Source organism: Cupressus sempervirens, chromosome 9, assembly GCF_028749045.1.
Source record: "Cupressus sempervirens isolate cs-2001-9-10 chromosome 9, ASM2874904v1, whole genome shotgun sequence".
Classification (NCBI taxonomy): Eukaryota; Viridiplantae; Streptophyta; class Pinopsida; order Cupressales; family Cupressaceae; genus Cupressus; species Cupressus sempervirens.
The window spans coordinates 491,704,096-491,723,724 of NC_143126.1; the positions used below are offsets into that span (position 1 = coordinate 491,704,096).

Below are 19,629 nucleotides of genomic sequence, written 5' to 3' on the forward strand. Positions count from 1 at the left end.
GGGAAATTTAGAACACTTTAAATTCCTTATTTCCACAACCTCAATCATTTTACAAAAGACTCAATTCCATTCCCAAACCAAGTTTCAAACACTAGCTTACCCCTTGTTCACTAAGTGTCTTTAACTTGGCTATTTGGGCTCAACCCTCCAAATCACATTTAGTTACACATGGGACCTTCAAATATTGGAATTAGTTTTAATACCTTCAATACAATATGTTGCAACTATTAGAATTTATCTCCCAATCCAATATGCCACACTTGCCTCTTTAGGTCTCCTATTTCCTAGTAGCATTGTCCAAGCAGTTTTTCCCACACAATTCCCAAATTCTTGAAATGAATTCTCAAAAAAATGGGCATCCTAGATACCCTTTATGGATTTCTTCTAACCCCAAAGTTCCTATTCTTCTCTCTCATTACAAGTGCCCAAACACATACAAATTTCAGAGGCCTAAAAGGCCTAATTAGGCCTAGTTTGTGAAGAAACTACCTAATTTAGATCCCTCTTGTTAAAAATAACACTTGGACCATGTATAGGATTCTAAAAAACCCCTAAATCCACAATTTTATCTTCCCATTTAATATATTCTAGAAGTTATGCATATTCACAACTATGTGCACATTAAAACCACTTAACAATTACCCCTTAGGGCGTCAGTTTTCTCTCACCTCCCATTACCTACAAAAAAAAAGACTAATTATAGAATCTTAAATACTTGGTTTTAGTTTGGAATCCTCAAAGGGTTTTTAAAAAATAATTGTACATATTCAAATTATAGGCAATTCTTCATGAAACCCTAGTTCAGTATGCAAAACTAGACCTATTGAAGCAAATTCTCAAATTTCTCTTAATCCTTAGCACATACGAACTTCAAATTTGATGTATGAGGAAGTTGCATTAACACTCTAACTTTTCCAATTGCTTTTGGACTCTGTACATTCCTTACATGTCCATATAAGTGATTGTAACAATAAATTTAACTGTAAACTAAGTATTTTTATTCATTTAATCTTTGCCACACATGAAAATTCATGCATAATTACCTCCACATGACTTCAATTGACCTTTTAGACCTTAAATACTCTTGCCTCGTGAGCTCTTATAATTTTCCAAGTGAAATGACTCTTGGAATCCCATGTTGCACAATTTTGCGAAAAGTTGCAAAGTTGCAAAAATGCAACTTCGTAGTTTTGCAAGAAAAGTTGTCAACATGAAAACATTTTGAGATGGGTAGAAAAGAATAAGTTCTAACATGTTTGAGGCTCTCCAAAAGATAAAGTCATCTAAGATAAAACAAAATGACACCTACTGTCCAATTTTGGTTATTTGCACATATTGGCTTATAAGCATGCTAAATGGAATTGCCAATTACACTTTGGACTTATTACTTCACTAACTAAACCAAAAAAACAAAAATGTCTTCAAAATATTCCTTCATTCCATTTAAGGTCCTAGGTGATCTTATCCTTCTGTTTGGCTTAAGTGGGTGCCCCTCCACCAAAAACCATTTCGGTCCATTTGGTGAAAAATATCATCCAATTAAAACTTTTTAAGGGAGATATGATCCCTATATCCATTTATGATTTTGACAATGGTAATTGGAGTAGTTGTAATGCTACCAATATTTGTATTTGTTGCTTCTTGACCAAGAAATCTTTGATATGCTACATTGAGATAGATGCATTAGTTTGGGGAGCTAAAGGAGGTTGATCTACTATAATATCTTAATATTTTTATTCTTCCTTGTGCAATTGGTTGGATGTTTTTTTCAATTGCCTTAGTTATTTGTTATTGCCCATGTTTGGTAGTTTCCATTTTCTCTAGTGTTACAATATCTAGGCCCAGCTCTTTGATCTTTTATAATAATGGAAATGCCACATCCTAGACTACTGGTTTGATAGCCAATTATTTTAAATTTTCTTCTTCATTGGTTTCTTTTTATTTCAGGACCTTAAATGCAACAACAATGGGGTCTAGTAAAAAAACATTACAATGTAATCTTGTTATCTATCATGTATCATATTGATGATCTTCTTTTAATCTTCTTGTTTGATTGAGGAGTCGAGTAGTTATTTAGTGTATTTACAAAATTCCTTTGTCATAAAGGAAAATTTATTGTTTTTCTTCCTCTTATCAGGGGATTTATTTTGATGTTGATGTTCTCTTTGGTCTAATAGCCTCCTCTTGTTTGATTTAGAATTCTTTGGTAGTGACAGTCTCTAGTTCCCCCTTTCTTCGTGCTATTTGGTTTTCCCATGTCTTAATTTTTTTCACCTTATATGAAGTAGGGCTCATCTTGTCTCTTGTTTTGATGAATCTCTCTCTTCGATGTTGTGAGTAATTTATCTTAACTAGTTGATTGCTTTTGAATGTTCTAGGAGAAGATTTTACATGTACTCTTTTGGACCTCTAGGGGTAGGTCTATCTTTCTCTTTTTTCTCTTCTTCTTCCGTAGAGGGTATTCTCTCTTTTTCCTTTCTTATTAATTTTTCATTCTCTATTGATATTTATGTTTCTATTGGTTTTTTGAATTCTCTAGTGGTAATGTTCTTTTCTACTTCCAATCTAAAACTTTAGCATAGGTATTGAATTTTACATTTGATACCTCATATGGCATTGGAAGTACCCATGAGGTTCAGGTATCGATGGCATTGATTGTTGTGAAATATTTATCAACATGAAATACTAGTGTCAAAGTATCTCTTGAACATGAAACTTGATATCCTTCATCAATCTTGCATTCTCTTTTGGGGGGATTAATAAGTATATGATAAATACTTGGATATATGGGTTAGGGGATAGGGAATTCCTAGCTTATTTTAGAGTTAAGGTTACTACCAATTTGGTTGGGTCCTATACTTTTCCAACATGTTGCGACAACTCATGCATAAAATAAAAAGGAAGGTAGATTAATAAAGTGCCCTATCGAAATTGATACCATGTTTACGTTGTCTATGACACATTCTTCAATAACTCCATTCTTAGAACTTCACGTGAGTCAAAAAAATTCCTTCAACCACCATCCACTTCATTGTATGAATGACAACCATAGTGGAAATACCCTACAATTTTTTTAAATATATCTGGCAGGTCACCATTTTTATTGCATATAGTATTGTTGGGTTTGTAATGTTGCTAGTATTCAAGCATCTTCAGTTGAAATTTTCTCTTGTCGGCTTTTGGACTTCTATGTTTTTTATGCCTTTGCTCAAAATTTGTTTCCCTTCTTCCACTAGTTGTAATATAGATTAGATGACCTCCTTTGTATGTAGTAGGGTTTGTAAAGGTAGAAGTATCCATAATGCAAGGTAGGCAATAACAAATGGGCCCATTCTTCCTTTGTGAAATCCAAGAATTCCTTCCATACGTCAAGCTTGTTTTTTCCAATTTAGGCATACTTTGATGAATACAAGTTAGTATGTTTCTATAATAAACTTGATACAATTCCTCAAGTTAAGTATTAAGCTGTCAATGAACCCAATATTCCATGATCGATCAACATATAGAGATTCCTCACCACTATGTTAGTGACATGGTAGAAAGGAATATGATCTAGTTGGAGTATATTAGTTCAAGCAATCAAACAACATACATTCTTTAGGGAAAAACTTGGTCTGATTCACATGTAAGTTATTAAATCTCAAAATTGTTTATTTGTACTAACATATATATAAAAGATGTTTAATGAGTTAACTCTTTTTTCATATGTGTGACTCTATGACTTTATGGGCCCCTTGTGTACTTTATTGAAAAGTGAGGATCTTTCAAATAATGTACATGTGTGTAGTTGCAAGGTGACAACTTTACAACAATTAGCTCTCTATCATGTGACTTGATATCTGTGGACATGTCATGATAGCTAGTATCTCTTGGACATTTTGATAAATATCACAAGACTTGATGTCAGTTGTAGTGGTGGATAAGTGTTTCCATGGATATGCCATGATTTATTGTGGTTGACATCATGAGACATGACATTAGTGCACACCATAACATGGATCTATAAGAAGAATGTCATGTTGACATGATATTCTTGGATATCAGGAGTTAGGTGATATCTCATCACAATAGATGAGCCTATATATATATAGAATCGAATCATTACAAGGAGACACCCGCTCACTTAATTAAAATTAGTTAAGAATTTAACCTTGACTAAATGATAACAAATATATGAGATCACCGATTTTGAGGGTTGATATAATCAGACTAAAATCTGATTTATTTCGTGCATTCGATCATCACCAAGAACATGAAATAATCATTGCTAATCATCTATAATTTGCATATTCAGATTAGTCTATATACTTCAGACTGTTATGATGTTATGATCTACTGTATGGATGATGATTTGTCATTCATATATCTGACCATAGCCATCATACTTCAACACTCCCTCTTAGCTATCATATATCTGACAATAGCTATCATACTTCAACACTTCCTCTAAGCTAGGGAAGATAAAGATCTAATCAAGTATACTATATACTTGGTTAGATCTTTATCTTCCCTAGCTAAGAGGTATACTTAGTAAAATACTTGGTTAGATATTTATCTTCCCTAGCTAAGAGGGAGCATTGGAAGTATGATAGCTATGGTCAGATATATGAATGACAAATTATCATCCGCACAGCAGATCATAAGAGTCCGAAGTAAATAGACTAATCTGAATATGCAGATTATAGATGATTAGCAATGATTATTTCATGTTCTTGTGCAGGAAATAAATCAGATTTTAGTCTGATTATATCAACCCTCGGAATCGGTGATCTCATATATTCGTTATCATTTGGTCAAGGTTAAATTCTTAACTAATCCTAATTAAGTGATTGGGTGTCTCCTTGTAATGATTCGACGCTAAAGAAAGGGTATGTCCTGAATAAACTTGTCTCTACCAAGTGGAGACATGTCCATTCATGGACACAACCATTCAACATTATATATACATCTATATATATATATCGAAATCAATTAATGTCTTATCTAGAGCAGATCGGGTATTACCATAAGTAAATTCAGGCTTGAAAATATTCAGTAATTATTAATATTGAATTGGTACCACATTCACATTTGCCATAATATCAAAATCTATATTCTGTGACTGAAAGTCTGCAAATTAGTAATCATTAAATTCCGAAATTGAAAAGACATCCATATCTCATCTGAAATAAATTTGATCTACATTTACAGATTCATATCAGAAAAAGAAGACCGAAGCAACAAGAAGAGTTGGAGAAATGGTGACTCTTACGGCACAAAATACCAAAGTTCAAGAGGCAAAGAAAGATTGGATAGAGGTTCAAGAAGAGGAACTTGTTATATAAGTGTAGAAGTGGTCACGAGGCCTATGAATACCCACATCAAGGTGAAAGCCCAACGAGAACTAAAAATCGGAATAGGGTGGTGATCATCGACAAAGAACTAAAATCATCATAAAGTGAAGCTGAGAAAGACGACATCCTAGTAACAAGAAGTGCTTTGATAAAAGAGGACAATGAGCTTGATTAGGGAAAGAACCTATTCAAAACAAGGTATGTGAAAGAAAAGTTTGTGATGTCGTCATTTATAGTGGAAGACAAACAACCTTAAGTCTGAAGAAATGGTAAGTTGATTGAAGTTTGAGAGGAAAAATCACCCAAATCCATACGTGATAACATGGGCGCAAAATGATAAGAAACTTTTGGTAAATGATCTATGTTTGATTACGTTGAAGATTGGTGGATATTATGATGAAATTTTATGTGAAATAATTCTCAGAGATGCATGCCATGTGTTATTAAAAAGGCCTTGGCAATTCAATAGGAAGGCCATGCATGATGGATACGCTAATGTTTACACATTAACGATGGGATTAGGCATAAGTTAAAACTCATATGAATAATGAAAAGGTATGCAAAAGCACTACTAAATGTTTGATTGATGGAGTTGAGAGTTTGTCACAGAGGGTAAAGATGAAGATTTTGTTCGTGCAAGTTGCAGGCAGTATTGATTGCATTCTGGAAAGGCAGAATGACGACCCAGCACCAGTCCAGCTCCATACATCTCCATGTTGGCACAATTAACGGAGTCCAGTGACACCACCTGGCTTTGAGAGACTACTGCATAGATCTGAAACGAGCCATATAATTGTGAGACTTCAAGTAGCTGTGTCAATCAGAGCCCCAACTGACAGAAAGTGTCTGTGATAACCTGCTATATATATTCTTCTCTATTCGATCTGGGAAAAAATTCAGGGGCAACATGTCATTTGTTGGTCGCTGGGATTGTATGCATTGATTACCACTTACAATCTGATGAAATAAACTAATCTTGGTTTCATTGAAATTTAGCAGTGTAAAGAATTACTATTTAATATAACTGGCGAGATGGGCAAGCTATTGCCTGTGTGGTTTGATTGCCAGTTGCTTTTATCTGAAAACATCTGAATTGTATGTCATCCAATTTTAAATTCTCTGTAAACTGGTCATTATTGAAAGTGTGCAGTCTGGTCTGATTAAGGAGGTAACCGTTAGAAAATTCGGAAATGCTACAAGGGTGTCATTGGTATAACTAAATGGTTATAAACATTTCGATACATACCAAATGATATAAATAGAAAAAGGTTCAAAACAATAAAACCAGCGCATCATTTTTGAAGACACCAGAAGAAAACATCTGACAAATTCAATCAAATGAAGAAATCAATTCTGTGAAGGCAAGCTTGAACTCAACAAACAAAATTGATCATCCTGAAGAGGCATGAATAAAAACATGTTTGCTATACAATAAAATGCTATGGGCGTTACAAAAGCTTCAATATGTTACCCTCAGTCCCTCTCAGCTTTCGGCAACAGGCACATGAATCTTCTCGAGCAAAAGAAAAAAAGAAGACTTTGATAGCAACCATCTTGTGATTTATGTGATACCCATATATAATGGTCAGGGTTAGGCAATCTCTGAATGACCATGCCTAACACATTACGCCAGAAAGCAAATTATTCCACAAAAGGAACATTTGACTCTTTCTTCTAATCGGGTAAAGCAGTTCCATGTTCCAGATTATTCTTTATCTCAACAGTATACTTTCCAAAAGCTCTTTCAATTTTCTTATTGAAGTGCTCATTCCGATCATTAATGGAATCGATATCTTTCTCTTCATGAAACTTGCGGCGTCTACTGAAAGCTTTCCTCTTCTGATCCCTGTCCTCTAGCTCTTTCACCATTTTCTCAATATTCTCTTCTGGAATCTTTGGTGCCTGAAAAGGGGATCAGAACCATTAGGAAAGCCAAAATGAAAAAAAAACTCAGTACAGCCAAAAAAAGGATTCATGAAGTTAAAACATCCAGAGGTCCTTAAATGGCCTCAAATACTAAATAATTCTTTTGAAATATCACCTTTCCATACTGCAGACTTGAACCATCCCGATAAAATTCAGGATCGGATTCTTTAATCTTTGCATATTCATCCATGTCATTAGATATACTTTTGGTACGCTTCTTGTAAGCATTGTATAAAGACTTCTGGTTGAACACTGAAATAAAAAACAAAAGAAACATTAAACCAGAACATATTTGACAACTGAAGAATAAATGGAAAAGAATCATCTTGCTAATGCAAGGTTTACATTTCTACATTAAGACTCAATAAAAATCGTTTAAAAAAGCACAGCATTGAGTACCATCCCATCCAAATGGAGCAGGCTTTTTTTCCCATTTCTTGTACTTTGCTTCAGCTGCCTCCTGAGTATCTAACATGTAGGCTTTTGTAATATCAAGACCATTTGCATCTAAATGCTTTCCTAAGATTTTCTTCTTCTCTTCAATCCACTTTTGTTTTGACACACCTCGGGGCTCATTTACCGTTTCATGTCTCTTCTTTTCTGCAATTATGTCCTTCTGATTAGCTTTTCTTGCTTCATTCTGCAAAACAAAATACAAATTATGCTTAGCTTTAAAGTGGAAATAAGAATTTGTTATTACTGATTTTTTTGCTTGTTAGATATGAATATCACAGCCTTGTGAATGACTCAACCAAAACCAAGGGCTACAAAAAGAAAATCCTAACCATTTTGAGTCTCAGTTCAAATAGCTTCTTTTGCCTCCCAGTGAGTTTTGAGTAGTCCACCCCTGAATCATCATCATTATTTTTCTCAGACTTTTGCTCATGATCATCAACAGTGTCATCCTGAGCATTTGGCAACTCTTGAAAGATGGGGACGTCTTCTGCACTAAGCTCATCAGTTTTCCTCTTCACACCCAGACCAGAGATGGTATTATATTCATCTATCTTACAAGTGACTGATTATTAAGCATCCAGTTAGCATGTGGCAAACAAAACATTATAAAACTTTAGAACTAAGAAACATTACAGCTGCAAATACTAACCACTCAGAAATTATGCTTCATATAGAACTAAAATAAGGTCACTAATACCCATTTCTGTGTTCTTGGTTCTAGATATTATGTTAAGCCTTTTAATATTGTACGAGTAACATTTTTCATAAACCCATTGAGTACATTTGGAATAAAACGCACATATCAATAGTGGAATTGAAAAATGTTTGTAATCTTTATATATTATAAATTGAAAAAGGATACAAAATACACAACTATATCCTCGGAAGACCCTTATACTTGAAGGGAAAAACCTAGCCACACCACAAAAATATCACTTTTATTGATAATAAAATGTTCAAGTATAATGCTTTCCACTGAATATATATATATATAAAGAATTGAGAGACTCTTCATCTCACAACTGAAGGTTTCTTCAATTTCTAAAAATAGGTCTTTTCATATTTCCAAATGTATGCCTCTTTGCATGACGCATGGCACATGTCTCTTCATTTAACATTATCTCAAATATTGTCATAAATGTCTTCTTCAGCTGAAGATGACCATGACGGTCATATATCTATAATATAAAATCATAGATAAAGATCTCTATTGTAGCCACAATCTTCAAGAGAGATGACATGTGTCATCTTGCCTCCAACCTCCTGAAAAGTCTTAATTATGCTCTATCCATTAGATGTTTTTTTGCTCATTTATTTATTGCTGTTATCATTATTCTGGGTGGATCTTTAACATGGTATCAAAGCGGGTTAGATTACAGCATATAAATAAGTATTAAAGATCTAGTAGCTGTGTGAGAGACCATTCTTAAGTGTTGAAGATTGATTACAGGAGCTACCTTCTTCATCTGCAATGATTGTGTGTTTACCTGCGATGGTTTCTATCTGAGATTGTGATCTTCATCAGTGTTTGATGTTACTGATTGAAATACTTTATTCCATTAGTTCTGTCATTTTATGATGTCCTTGCATGTTTGATGATTGAAGAGTCTTAGTCATGAGTGTCGCTAGTTTTCATAATGAAAAGTGCATGCATGGCTGCTGGGCAGCGAAGAGATTCGTTCTTGCATGATCCAAGGGTCATATGGTTGTATCACTGTTGGTCTTCGAAGGGCCAACAATTTTGTAACTACTGAATATGTGGCAATTTCCATGAAGCATCACCGTTTCCCTTGGAGCTAAGAAGTCTCATTGTGGCATTCATTCTATGACTTATTCATGGTTATGGAAAAGAAAAGTTGGTGTGGTGCAATAATATTTGCAATGGTATTATTGTGTTTATAGAGTTCATCATCAACATATGAATATTCCCTTTCTTGAGTAACAGTTGAAAATTGTTTAGTGTCCTCAGTTCTGCAAATTTCCATCTCCTGTTAAAGTGGTCTTTAATTTTCTCCTCTTCCCTTGCTGCTGTTTGTTCTATGTTCCACGTTCGTGAGTCTACACCAGCTGAAGCTATGGTGGATGTTGGTCACCTTGTTGTGACCTTCGTTGGATTACTTCTATACTGTGATTGTCGGTTTGTCCAACTCTTCATGTGTCATTGTGGCATCTTCTATCGTATTCTTAAGTTAAACTTGTTATTCATTGTCAGCTCCAAATATGATGTTGTGGCCTTCATCCTATGTATTGTCAGCTATTATTAGCTAGACTGTTTGTATTTCTCATAGGCAGTTATTTCTAATCAAGCCTCTTCATTGTTTATGTGCGTGGTAATTTCTAGGCACCGTTTTGATATATTCAATAGGTCTTTGGTTGGAGGAGAAAACGGACATTTTCTGTGATACAATTATTAGTCTCGATAGAGGCGGTTTTTGTAGTTATCGGGATCTCTCCCGATTTTTTATTATTAATTATTAGGAATGATGTATGTTTCTTATATTCAACAGTGTGTGTCAATAATATTCTCAGACAGAGGGCTTCAGTGTTCAAAATTATTTCAGTCGGATGTCTGAATAGGTATAAAAAAAAACGGTGTGATGGCTCTGGAATGAAGAAAGGTATTCATTACATGCGATAATAATTTGGAATTCAGTACTGTGCATATTGTGCGAGCCTGAGGATGTTTTCAAGAGGACCTATTATTTCTGAAACGGTCCTTGGCTTGGAGTTGCAAGTTATGGACTGTGTAGCTGTAGCTGGATTGGTTCACAAAAATCTGACAGGTTTATGGCAGCATCTTTGTATGGCAGAGTCATGGTTCCTTGGCTTTATGAAGGAATGTTGTTTTTCCTTCTTTTTCAAGCATTTTGAAGATCTCTGTTCTGGAAGATGCTCGATTTAGTTGTTAAGACGGCGGTTCTCATTAGATTACAAAGAGATAAGTGTTCTACAATTATATCTAAAATATTGATCATAAGTTTTTGTTATATCACTAGGAATAGTGTATGTTTTTAAGCATGATTTCTATTATAGTTGAATTTATAAATTATTATTAATCTCTCTTGGTTGCAGGATGAATCAAGAAGCAATCAAGATGAAGAAAGATTATATGCTAACTACAAAAATGAACATGGGGGCTTGCAGTCATGGGACTGAGTTGATATTACATATCTTCATTAAATGACGAAGATAATATTCAAAGGGAATTTTTTCAGTTTCATAGGGAGGTAACATAACAGAGGGAGACTATGGAATCTCAGCCACTCTTATACATGTTATTAATGAGTTATTCTCTGTGAAGGAGAAGTTCAAGGTGAAATCCCTTGTTAATGAGAACTTTGAGGCGAAATCCCTTGTTCCACCATCTGCAAGTAGGCATGGTAGAAATGCATTCTTCTCTGGGAGAAGTCTGAGGTGAAAGCCCTCATTCCACCCTTAGCGAGTAGGTATGGTGGACCACCCTCTACAAGTAGCCATGGTAGAAATACATTCTTCTTTGAGAGAAGTCTAAGGTGCAAGCCCTTGTTCCACCCTCTGTGAGTAGGCATGGTGGAAATGCATTCTTCTCTGGGAGGAATTTGAGGTAAAAGCCCTTGTTCCACTCTCTGCAAGTAGGTATGGTGGAAGTTATGTGTGTGACTCCATGACTTTAATTTTATGGTGATTATGTTATGCTAAGATAACATGTTTTATGTGATGTGAATTTATCATTGACATCTTTAGTTGCAGCTATGTGTGCATGCCATACTAAAGATCTCTCTCTTGCTAAGAGAGAGTGTTGAAGATTGTAGCTGCGATAGAGATCTTTATCTCTGATGTAATAGATATATGACCATTGTGGGCATCTTCAGCTGAAGAAGACATTTATAATAATATTTGAGATAATATTATATGAAGAGACGTGTCATGCATCATGTGATGAGCCATGCCTTTGGAAATATGAATATACTTGTTTTTAGAGTTTGATGAAAACTTTAGTTGTGAGATGAAGAGTCTCTCAATTCCTTATATATATTGTATTCATTGGAAAGCATTGTACTTGAACATTTTATTATCAACAAACAGGATATTTTCATGGTGTGGCTAGGTTTCTCGCTTCAAGTGGAAGGGTTTTCCAAGGATAAAGTCATTGTGTATTTTGTTCGAGTTAATGTAATAAGGAGGGAATGTTGGAGTTTTACATTAATTAGGTTAGTTTGTAAATTTAGATTAAACAAAATAAATTTTAAATTGTTAGGTGCTGGAAAGTTATACATGTAACAGTTTCCGGGAGGGAAAGTAGGCTTTCTAAGCCTCGAGGCTATAATTGAAAGACACCCAATCGTAATCTATATATATATATATAATTTTGGATTCAGTCATTTTTGCTCTCGCGTTTTACAAAATTATGGCAGAAACATGTCCCCGAGTAACACTACTAAAAATTATATTTAATATTTACTTTTAATTTTAACTTCAATATTTACTTTTAGTTTAACTTTACTAAGTTTCTTAATATTTTTTGTCATTTAGTTTAGGGATTGGAAAGTTATAAATGTTGTCATTAGACTTGTGGTGAAGAAATTGGTGCAACACACCTACTCTTCACATTGTCACAATTGATATTTTGTACCAGTCCTGTAGTGCTTCTAGGTGTAAGTGTAATTGGAATGTTTTTGGGCCATTTACACAAAAAAGTGCAGTCCACTGACACAAAAGCACTTCAATGACCTTATCTTTAAGCGGTACAACCTTTGATTATATTAAAAGGAGGGGCAGAAGACATGAGGTTCTCAGCCTTTGTAATGTTCCTTTTCCTGAAATAGTATTAAATATTTAATAATGATAAAATTAAAATATTAAGAAAAAAGATCAAAAGTAGATATAATCTATAATTAGGCAAGAGCCTATAACACAATGGTAAATTATGAGCTTCTCATGTGGGGGGGTCTTTGGTTTGAGTCTTAGGCAGGAGCCTGTAACACAACAGTAAATTATGATCCTCTCATGTGTGGGGGATCTTTGGTTCGAGTCTACTCGAGCTTATCACATAATAATAACTAATTTCAACAAATAATAATAATTAATCTTTAGGCTCTGGCCCATTACCTATTAAAAAAAAAGATGTAATATATAATTTAATTACAAGATATATGATATGAATATGATGATAACTAACTTATCTACAACAAACCAACACAAAGATATATAATATGACAACCAAACCAAATTCAATATGGAACAGAGCCAACACCATTATGTGGCCTAGGAAGCATGTCATGATTAAAGTACTGAGGTGTGCTCCTAATAATCTAAGTCCCTTTGAAGTAGGAGGTCCTTGTTTTATTATACAAAATAGACTATGGTAATAACATCGATTATTATTGTTCAATAACAATAACTTTAGCATGCACTCAAAGAAAATATATTATCAAGAGTCAAAGAGGTAGCACATCCTTCAAGTGACTAATTGATGGTTTTTGATATCATTATGTGATAGCAATAAAGAACAACAATTGTGTCTTCATAAACATTATTGCATATGCTATGAAGAAGCACAAACTATTTGACGACAAGCAATGAGGAAAAGGTTGTTATGAAGAAATTATTAAGTAATGAAGAGGCAAGATAGTAAGCAATGATGACGAGTTGAAGACCATTCATGATGGAAGGATACAATAATTATTATGAGTAATACTAATCTGAATTGCAAGAAGACTAATCACCCAATTGATTAGACATAGTATATGTGCCACTGCACTACACAACTCCCTCTCCTCTTAGTCTCAAGCACCAAAATACATGTCCTATGAACCAGAGGTTTAAAGATGACTATAAGTCCTTCCACTGCTCCTTGTGTTCGGCTTTTGCTGCTCACTCCCCCTCGTACACCCAGCAGCAACTTTCTTAACACTGCTTTCTTCACTACAAGAAGCGATTCTAAGTTGTGTCACAATGCAGATCCCTCTGCGACATGCTTGTGCACTACCCCAAGCTTTTTTGCCGCACCTTGTTCTCTTGTCATCCCCCTCGCTCTCCACCCTTGCCTCCCATACCTCCACTCTTTATGACATTCCCGGCCAACCCCCTCTCCACCTCACCCCTCCTCCCCACTACCACCTATTCACTCCCTCTTGCAATTCAATGTTGTCAAATCCATGAGGTGTAGCCAAGCAACTAATGAGGAAGGATTTCAGGCACAGCTCTTCAGGCTCAATGCCTCCATCTTGAGTTCCTTCCTGTACTCTTTAATGTGGTGTGCATTGGCTTTCCTAGTTCTTGGTCAAGGCACGTATTTTATCTAATTCACAAGACTAGGTTGGCTTCAAACCCTGACAACAACAGCCCATCATGATTGGGCATACCTTTGTCAAACTTTACGGCATTGTGCTTAACACTATTTTATCTAGGGAGCTCCATAAGAGATTTTGTCGGGCGAGGGGCCAAGTTACTTTTTAGGTCAATTTCCATACCATAGACCATATCTTGATGCTGTAGACTATCGTTGAGTAGGCTTGGCACCGCCCCACAAAAGCCTATTGTTGTTTTGTGGACTTTCATAAGGCATTTGAATCTATCCCCTAAGTGGCTCTATTTTGGAGGCTTAGAGATATTGGGATCTCAAAGAATTTACTAATAGCTATTATGGGGTTGTATGAGATAGTTGTGGGCAAACTCAGGACTCCAGGTGGTTTCTCTGATCTGATCTAGAGCACCACTGGGGTGAAGCAGGGTTGCCCTCTCTCCCACACCTTGTTCGGCATCTACCTTGATGAGCTTGTGACCTTTCTCAAAGAGTCCTCCCTCCATGGCGATGGTTGTATCTCCGGTCTCTTCTTCGCCCACAATGTGGTTCTTCTAACCTCGTCGTCGAAGGGGCTTCAGAGACTCCTTGATGGGTTCTCTTTTTGTGACTTATAGCAACTAGTTGTGAGCTTGTGTAGGACTCGGGTTATGATCTTCAATAGCTTAAAGACCTCACATCTCCATTTTTACTTCAAGGCCATGAGATTGAGATTGCTTCTATGTACACTTATCTCAGGGTTAAGTTCTATGGACCCCATTGTAGTTTCAAACCTGGCATACAGCCCAGGATTAACAAAGGGTTGGGTTCTCTAGCCGTGTTAGAGAGACACAGATTCATACATCACTTTTAGGACCCTACATCCAAATTGTCCCTCCTGGACTCCTTAGTCAAATGATTTGTGCTCTACGGCTCGGTGCTGTGGGGGGCCTTCTCTCCTAGACTCTGACTGGGCCTTGATTGTGTGTGTACAAACTCCTTTCCTCTGACGTATCATCTGATGCCATCAATGAAATCCTCACAGTGTTACTCTTGTTGAGTTTGGGGCTCATCCTTTCAAGCTAGGAGGCCATCTTTGATCTAAAATGGTTACTTCACCATCTCCAGGGTTTTGCAAACTCTGTTGACGGTCACCACAGATACTCCTACTTGGCTTATTGCTCCTCGGTTACGGTTGTTATTTCTAACACCGTTGCCAAGGCTCGTTGTTGGTACACTCAAGCCACTACTTTGTTGGGCTCCATCAAGATCGAGATTGACCATCTCCCTCCCTTTCAACTAGATGCTCCCGCTCACCTCCTTCCCTTCCAGCAAGAGTTGAAGGGGCAAGTTAGACTGGATATTTATAAATGATACACTATTACAACTTGGAGCAACCCTCCTGTCGGGTTGCATTCGAGGATGGCTTTTTGTCTTGAGCACTTCATGGATATATAGGATGGGATTATTGCGCACCTCAACTACTTGACTCAACGCTGGGGCCACGCCCTTTGTATCTCTCTAGGATCCTTTAGAGTCAGCTCCCACCAACTTTAGATTCAAATTGATCGTCATATTGACAACGAGGACCAAATTTGTCACCTTTGTATCTTGGCAGAGGCACAAACAAAGACCCACTTCATTTTTCATTGTCGCATCTATTACAAGGTGAGAGGGAGGTTTCACTACCTGTTTAGAGAGTCCAAATCCCTATCAACTTTCTTTAGATACACTGACCAACAATGCCTTGTGCTTTACTTCCATGAGGCCATGCAGCTTCGTGACCACACTATGCAATTCCTATTCGCTCAAAGCCAAGCCTTAGTTCAGGTTATCAACGTCTTTTCCCCGCCCAAGACTCCTACCTGAGGCATGACGAGATGGCCTAGTACTCCGATCTCCAGCCACACCAAATCCATGAGATTCTACAGTGGATTCACTCAGTAGTGGCAGTCTGTCTCTAGCAATATTCAAAGACGGACTAAGGCTCCTGGTCGCCCTAAACCGTACCCTACAATGTTGGATTTCTTCCTGCCAAGGAATGACTCCTAGTCCTGCCAAGGAAGGACTCCTAGTCTTGCCCTTTATGATTTACTTTTGTTTTCTTGCTTGCTCTTTCTCAGACACCTTTTGGTGCTCCTCTTGTAGGTTGTTTTCTTGTTTGTAAGCTTTCAATCCCTTAGACCCTTTGGTGGTTTCTTGTTGGACACTAATAAATTTATCTTATCTAAGCAAACCAATTTGAATTACATCGATTAGCAATAATTAGAAAAGGTGATTAATAAAAATAATTGAAAGCAAGACACTAAAAAGTCATGTCACTTGGCATTATGTAACATGATCCTTAACATAAGACATAAAAAGCTCCAACATTTCCCCAATAGCTCCTGCAGGATAAATTTTGGATTGCTCTCTCCATGGGACAAACGTGTAGCATCCTGTGATTCCATTGCACACACATGGAGGTTGCGATGTAATAATTGTGAGGTACACTCAAGCAAAGCTGCATGACCAATGTTTACAAATTGTCAGAAAGCGAATCATGCTTGCTCCACACTATTAAAGGTTGTCCATAACTTCATCCAAGATTTTAGTAAGCCAACAAACATGCATTGACAAAGCTTTTCGGTTCAAATAATAGGACTGTAAAATTATGTAACATGATTTTTTGGGGATTCATTTGCATAGTTTAGTCATATTTCATAAGTAGTTGCTCACTAGAACTCTAAGTCACAAGATACTTTGGATTTCATCCATGAAGTTCGAATTTCATCGAATTTTTACCCTTTTCGAACTTCATCCAAACATTGCGATATTTAATATTACTATTATTTTATAACAATATTATTTTATTTTAAAATAATATTGAGTTATTTAGTTTAATTATTTAGCAATGTCAAACTATTTTGACAATTTTGTGGATATATTACTTATATTTAAAAATAAATAAATTTATATTATTAAATTTAATATCAATTTTTTTCCAAATTTCTACCCTTGCCAAATTTCATTTGAATTTTATGATCAATGAACTCGAATTTGAATTCAAACCTTGCGACTTAGCTAGAACTTATCTCATATCTTAAATGAGTGTGGATGGTCCACTTTGTTGCATTTAGTCGATGCTCAGAGCAATGAAGTAATGGGCATTCACGGAAGCTCAACATTCCACCACTACTTTTAGCCCCAATTCAAACCTGTGTAGCTCGCCAACCTGTTTGCACAATATGGAACATATTGTAGATTCCAAACGGGGGAGATTATCAAAAATTCACACGTAAGTTGGATTTTTTGAAGTATCCCTGCATAGCAGCATGAAGTGCTTGTGTTACAAAGCATATCAGTATACCATGTGTTAAATGAAAGAAGTTTCCCAAAATCCTGACCAATCTTCTAGATTCCTCCTTGTCTACAAATTAGATCATATATATATACCATGTGTTATAAAAAGTTCGCTTAAGTTTCCCAAAATCCTGACCAATCGTCTAGATTCCTCTTCGTGGACAAATTGGATCATATATATATATATAGTATACCATGTGTTAAATGAAAGTTCACTTAAGTTTCCCAAAATCCTGACCAATGTCTAGATTCTTCTTCGTGGACTAATTAGATCATATATATATATAATTTACTGCAGAGAAACTAAATCTTGGGTTTTCCAAAAAACATTAGTGGCTTTAAAACTAATTTCAATCTTTCTATCGCTCCAGAGTTGGGGCAATAATTCTGATGACTTGGAACTACACAAAAGCACATGTTTCACACTAAGGGTTACAGTTATGAAGAAAATGAAAATATTATCAAGTAGCCTTAAATTAATGAATTTTTACTTCCAGGTGAATCTGAATTGCTATACTCTACCATAATACTATTCAGAATTATATTAAATGTTTTCAAAATCTTCAGAATGTCATAGCCTGCCCTTATACTGCATTCGATAAATATTATTAGAAGGCAAAAATTTCTGGATTGTCATTATCTACCCTTATACTAAAAAAATTTGGATTACTATAATAAACTCAAAAGAAAATCAAAATTCTATGAAGGGACAAAAAATGTGGGTTCTCATATTCTGTCTGCATATAAATTTCAAAACTTCATTTACAGGAGTTCAAAATATTCTGAAAACCAATATTCTTTCCGAACCCTAATTTTAGATTTAAGCATTAAGGAGAAAAATTCTGGATTTTTTTACTGAAACTAAATGCTAATTTCAAATTTCCGTTCAAATGATTAAAAGTTTGCGTATTATCATTCTCTATACGAATACGAATTCCAAAACTATCGAAATAGATTCCAAATTTGAATACAATAGGAATAAAAGGCATGATTTGTCATATTCTACCGAAATATTAATTTCAAAACTCTTTTTCAAGAGAAAAAATAGTGGCCGATGCTACACATCCCAGTACTAATCCAAAATTTGATTTAAAAGTGTATGCTTGTTTTTCGCCAGAGCGTACCTTCCTGTTCTTTGTCATTGCGTTCTTTCGCTTCAGCAATCTTAAAGAAACAATATTCGACACATTCGTGGTAAGGGTTTGAAGCATTTATACAATCTGGGTGAACTCGCCTATCCTCTTGTGCCATTTTTAGGAGCAGACCACAACTTTGCTTTTGAACAAACAAAAAGAAAAACAAATGGCTATCTTAAATCTTGCCTGTGAAATAAAATCAACCACGAGAAGCCTGACTTGTCTAAGTGGGTAGCAATAGTTATGCTTGATTTAGATCTTTCCTTGTGAGAAATGAATTGGATCTGGCATTCCATGATCAGCCGAATTCATTGTGCTTGGGAATATATTTCAGTGTGGCGTAGAGTAAAAAGAGGCAGCGCCTATGAATAGACATTTAGAACGCGCTTAAGAACATATTTTTTTTGTTTAAAATAATAATCATGTGGAGGGCATTAAAACCATCTATTTTTGGAATTACTCAATGGTTAGCGTTGAGGAGGTTTTAGAATTATGGAGAAAATGAACTTCAAACTTATATTAATTTAAAAGCCTTCTATGATTTATTTATTTTAAACGTACGAAAGAAAAAATTATAGCCTTCTATGATTTATTTATTTTAAACGTACGAAAGAAAAAATTATCTTCTATTATTTTATTTTATTTTTAAATTATCTTTGTTTTTTTCCTTTTCATGATTTTTTTTAATGAATAGACATTTTTCATTAATTAAAATTTAAAGATACATATTTACAAAAAGGAGTTGGGAATACAAGATCATCCTGCGAGTTCAAACGGCTCAAGGCAAGGATCAATTATTGATAAAAAAGAAGAAGCAATAAACATAAAACCTTCAGATTGCAAGAGCAGTGCCAACTGAAGGAGGGTCTTTATTATCAGAACCCCAGAAATCCTTGGGATTAGTGGTTGGCTCAAGGGGAGCCCAACCATCAGCATCAGTAGCATCTTTATTAGCATCATTTTCTTTATCTTCCTCAACTCTGGGAGGAGAAATGGCTAAATCCAGTTAAGGGAAAGCCAACAATATCACATTACCTATGCTTGATGGAAGTGGGAAAGTTAGAGCTCGGTCTTGGATTCATAAGAATATTCAACCCATGGTAAAGGAGAATGACTTTATGTATGCTAGTTCCAATAAGGTATGTAAAAATTTATATGATGAATTTGATAGACA

The 19,629-nt window shown here is 35.5% G+C and overlaps 1 protein-coding gene across 1 annotated transcript; it reads right to left on the bottom strand.

Annotated features, from left to right (window-relative positions):
* Window positions 1-6,700: 6,700 nt before the first annotated feature.
* Window positions 6,701-18,819, bottom strand: LOC149539475 (GCIP-interacting family protein). Its single transcript, XM_089800717.1, has 5 exons — window positions 18,444-18,819; window positions 8,045-8,277; window positions 7,659-7,899; window positions 7,375-7,511; window positions 6,701-7,235 (listed from the first exon to the last, which is right to left on the bottom strand). The coding sequence occupies exons 1-5, from the start codon at window positions 18,568-18,570 to the stop codon at window positions 7,008-7,010; spliced, it is 966 nt and encodes a 321-aa protein (XP_089656843.1). The 5' UTR covers window positions 18,571-18,819; the 3' UTR covers window positions 6,701-7,007.
* Window positions 18,820-19,629: the final 810 nt, after the last annotated feature.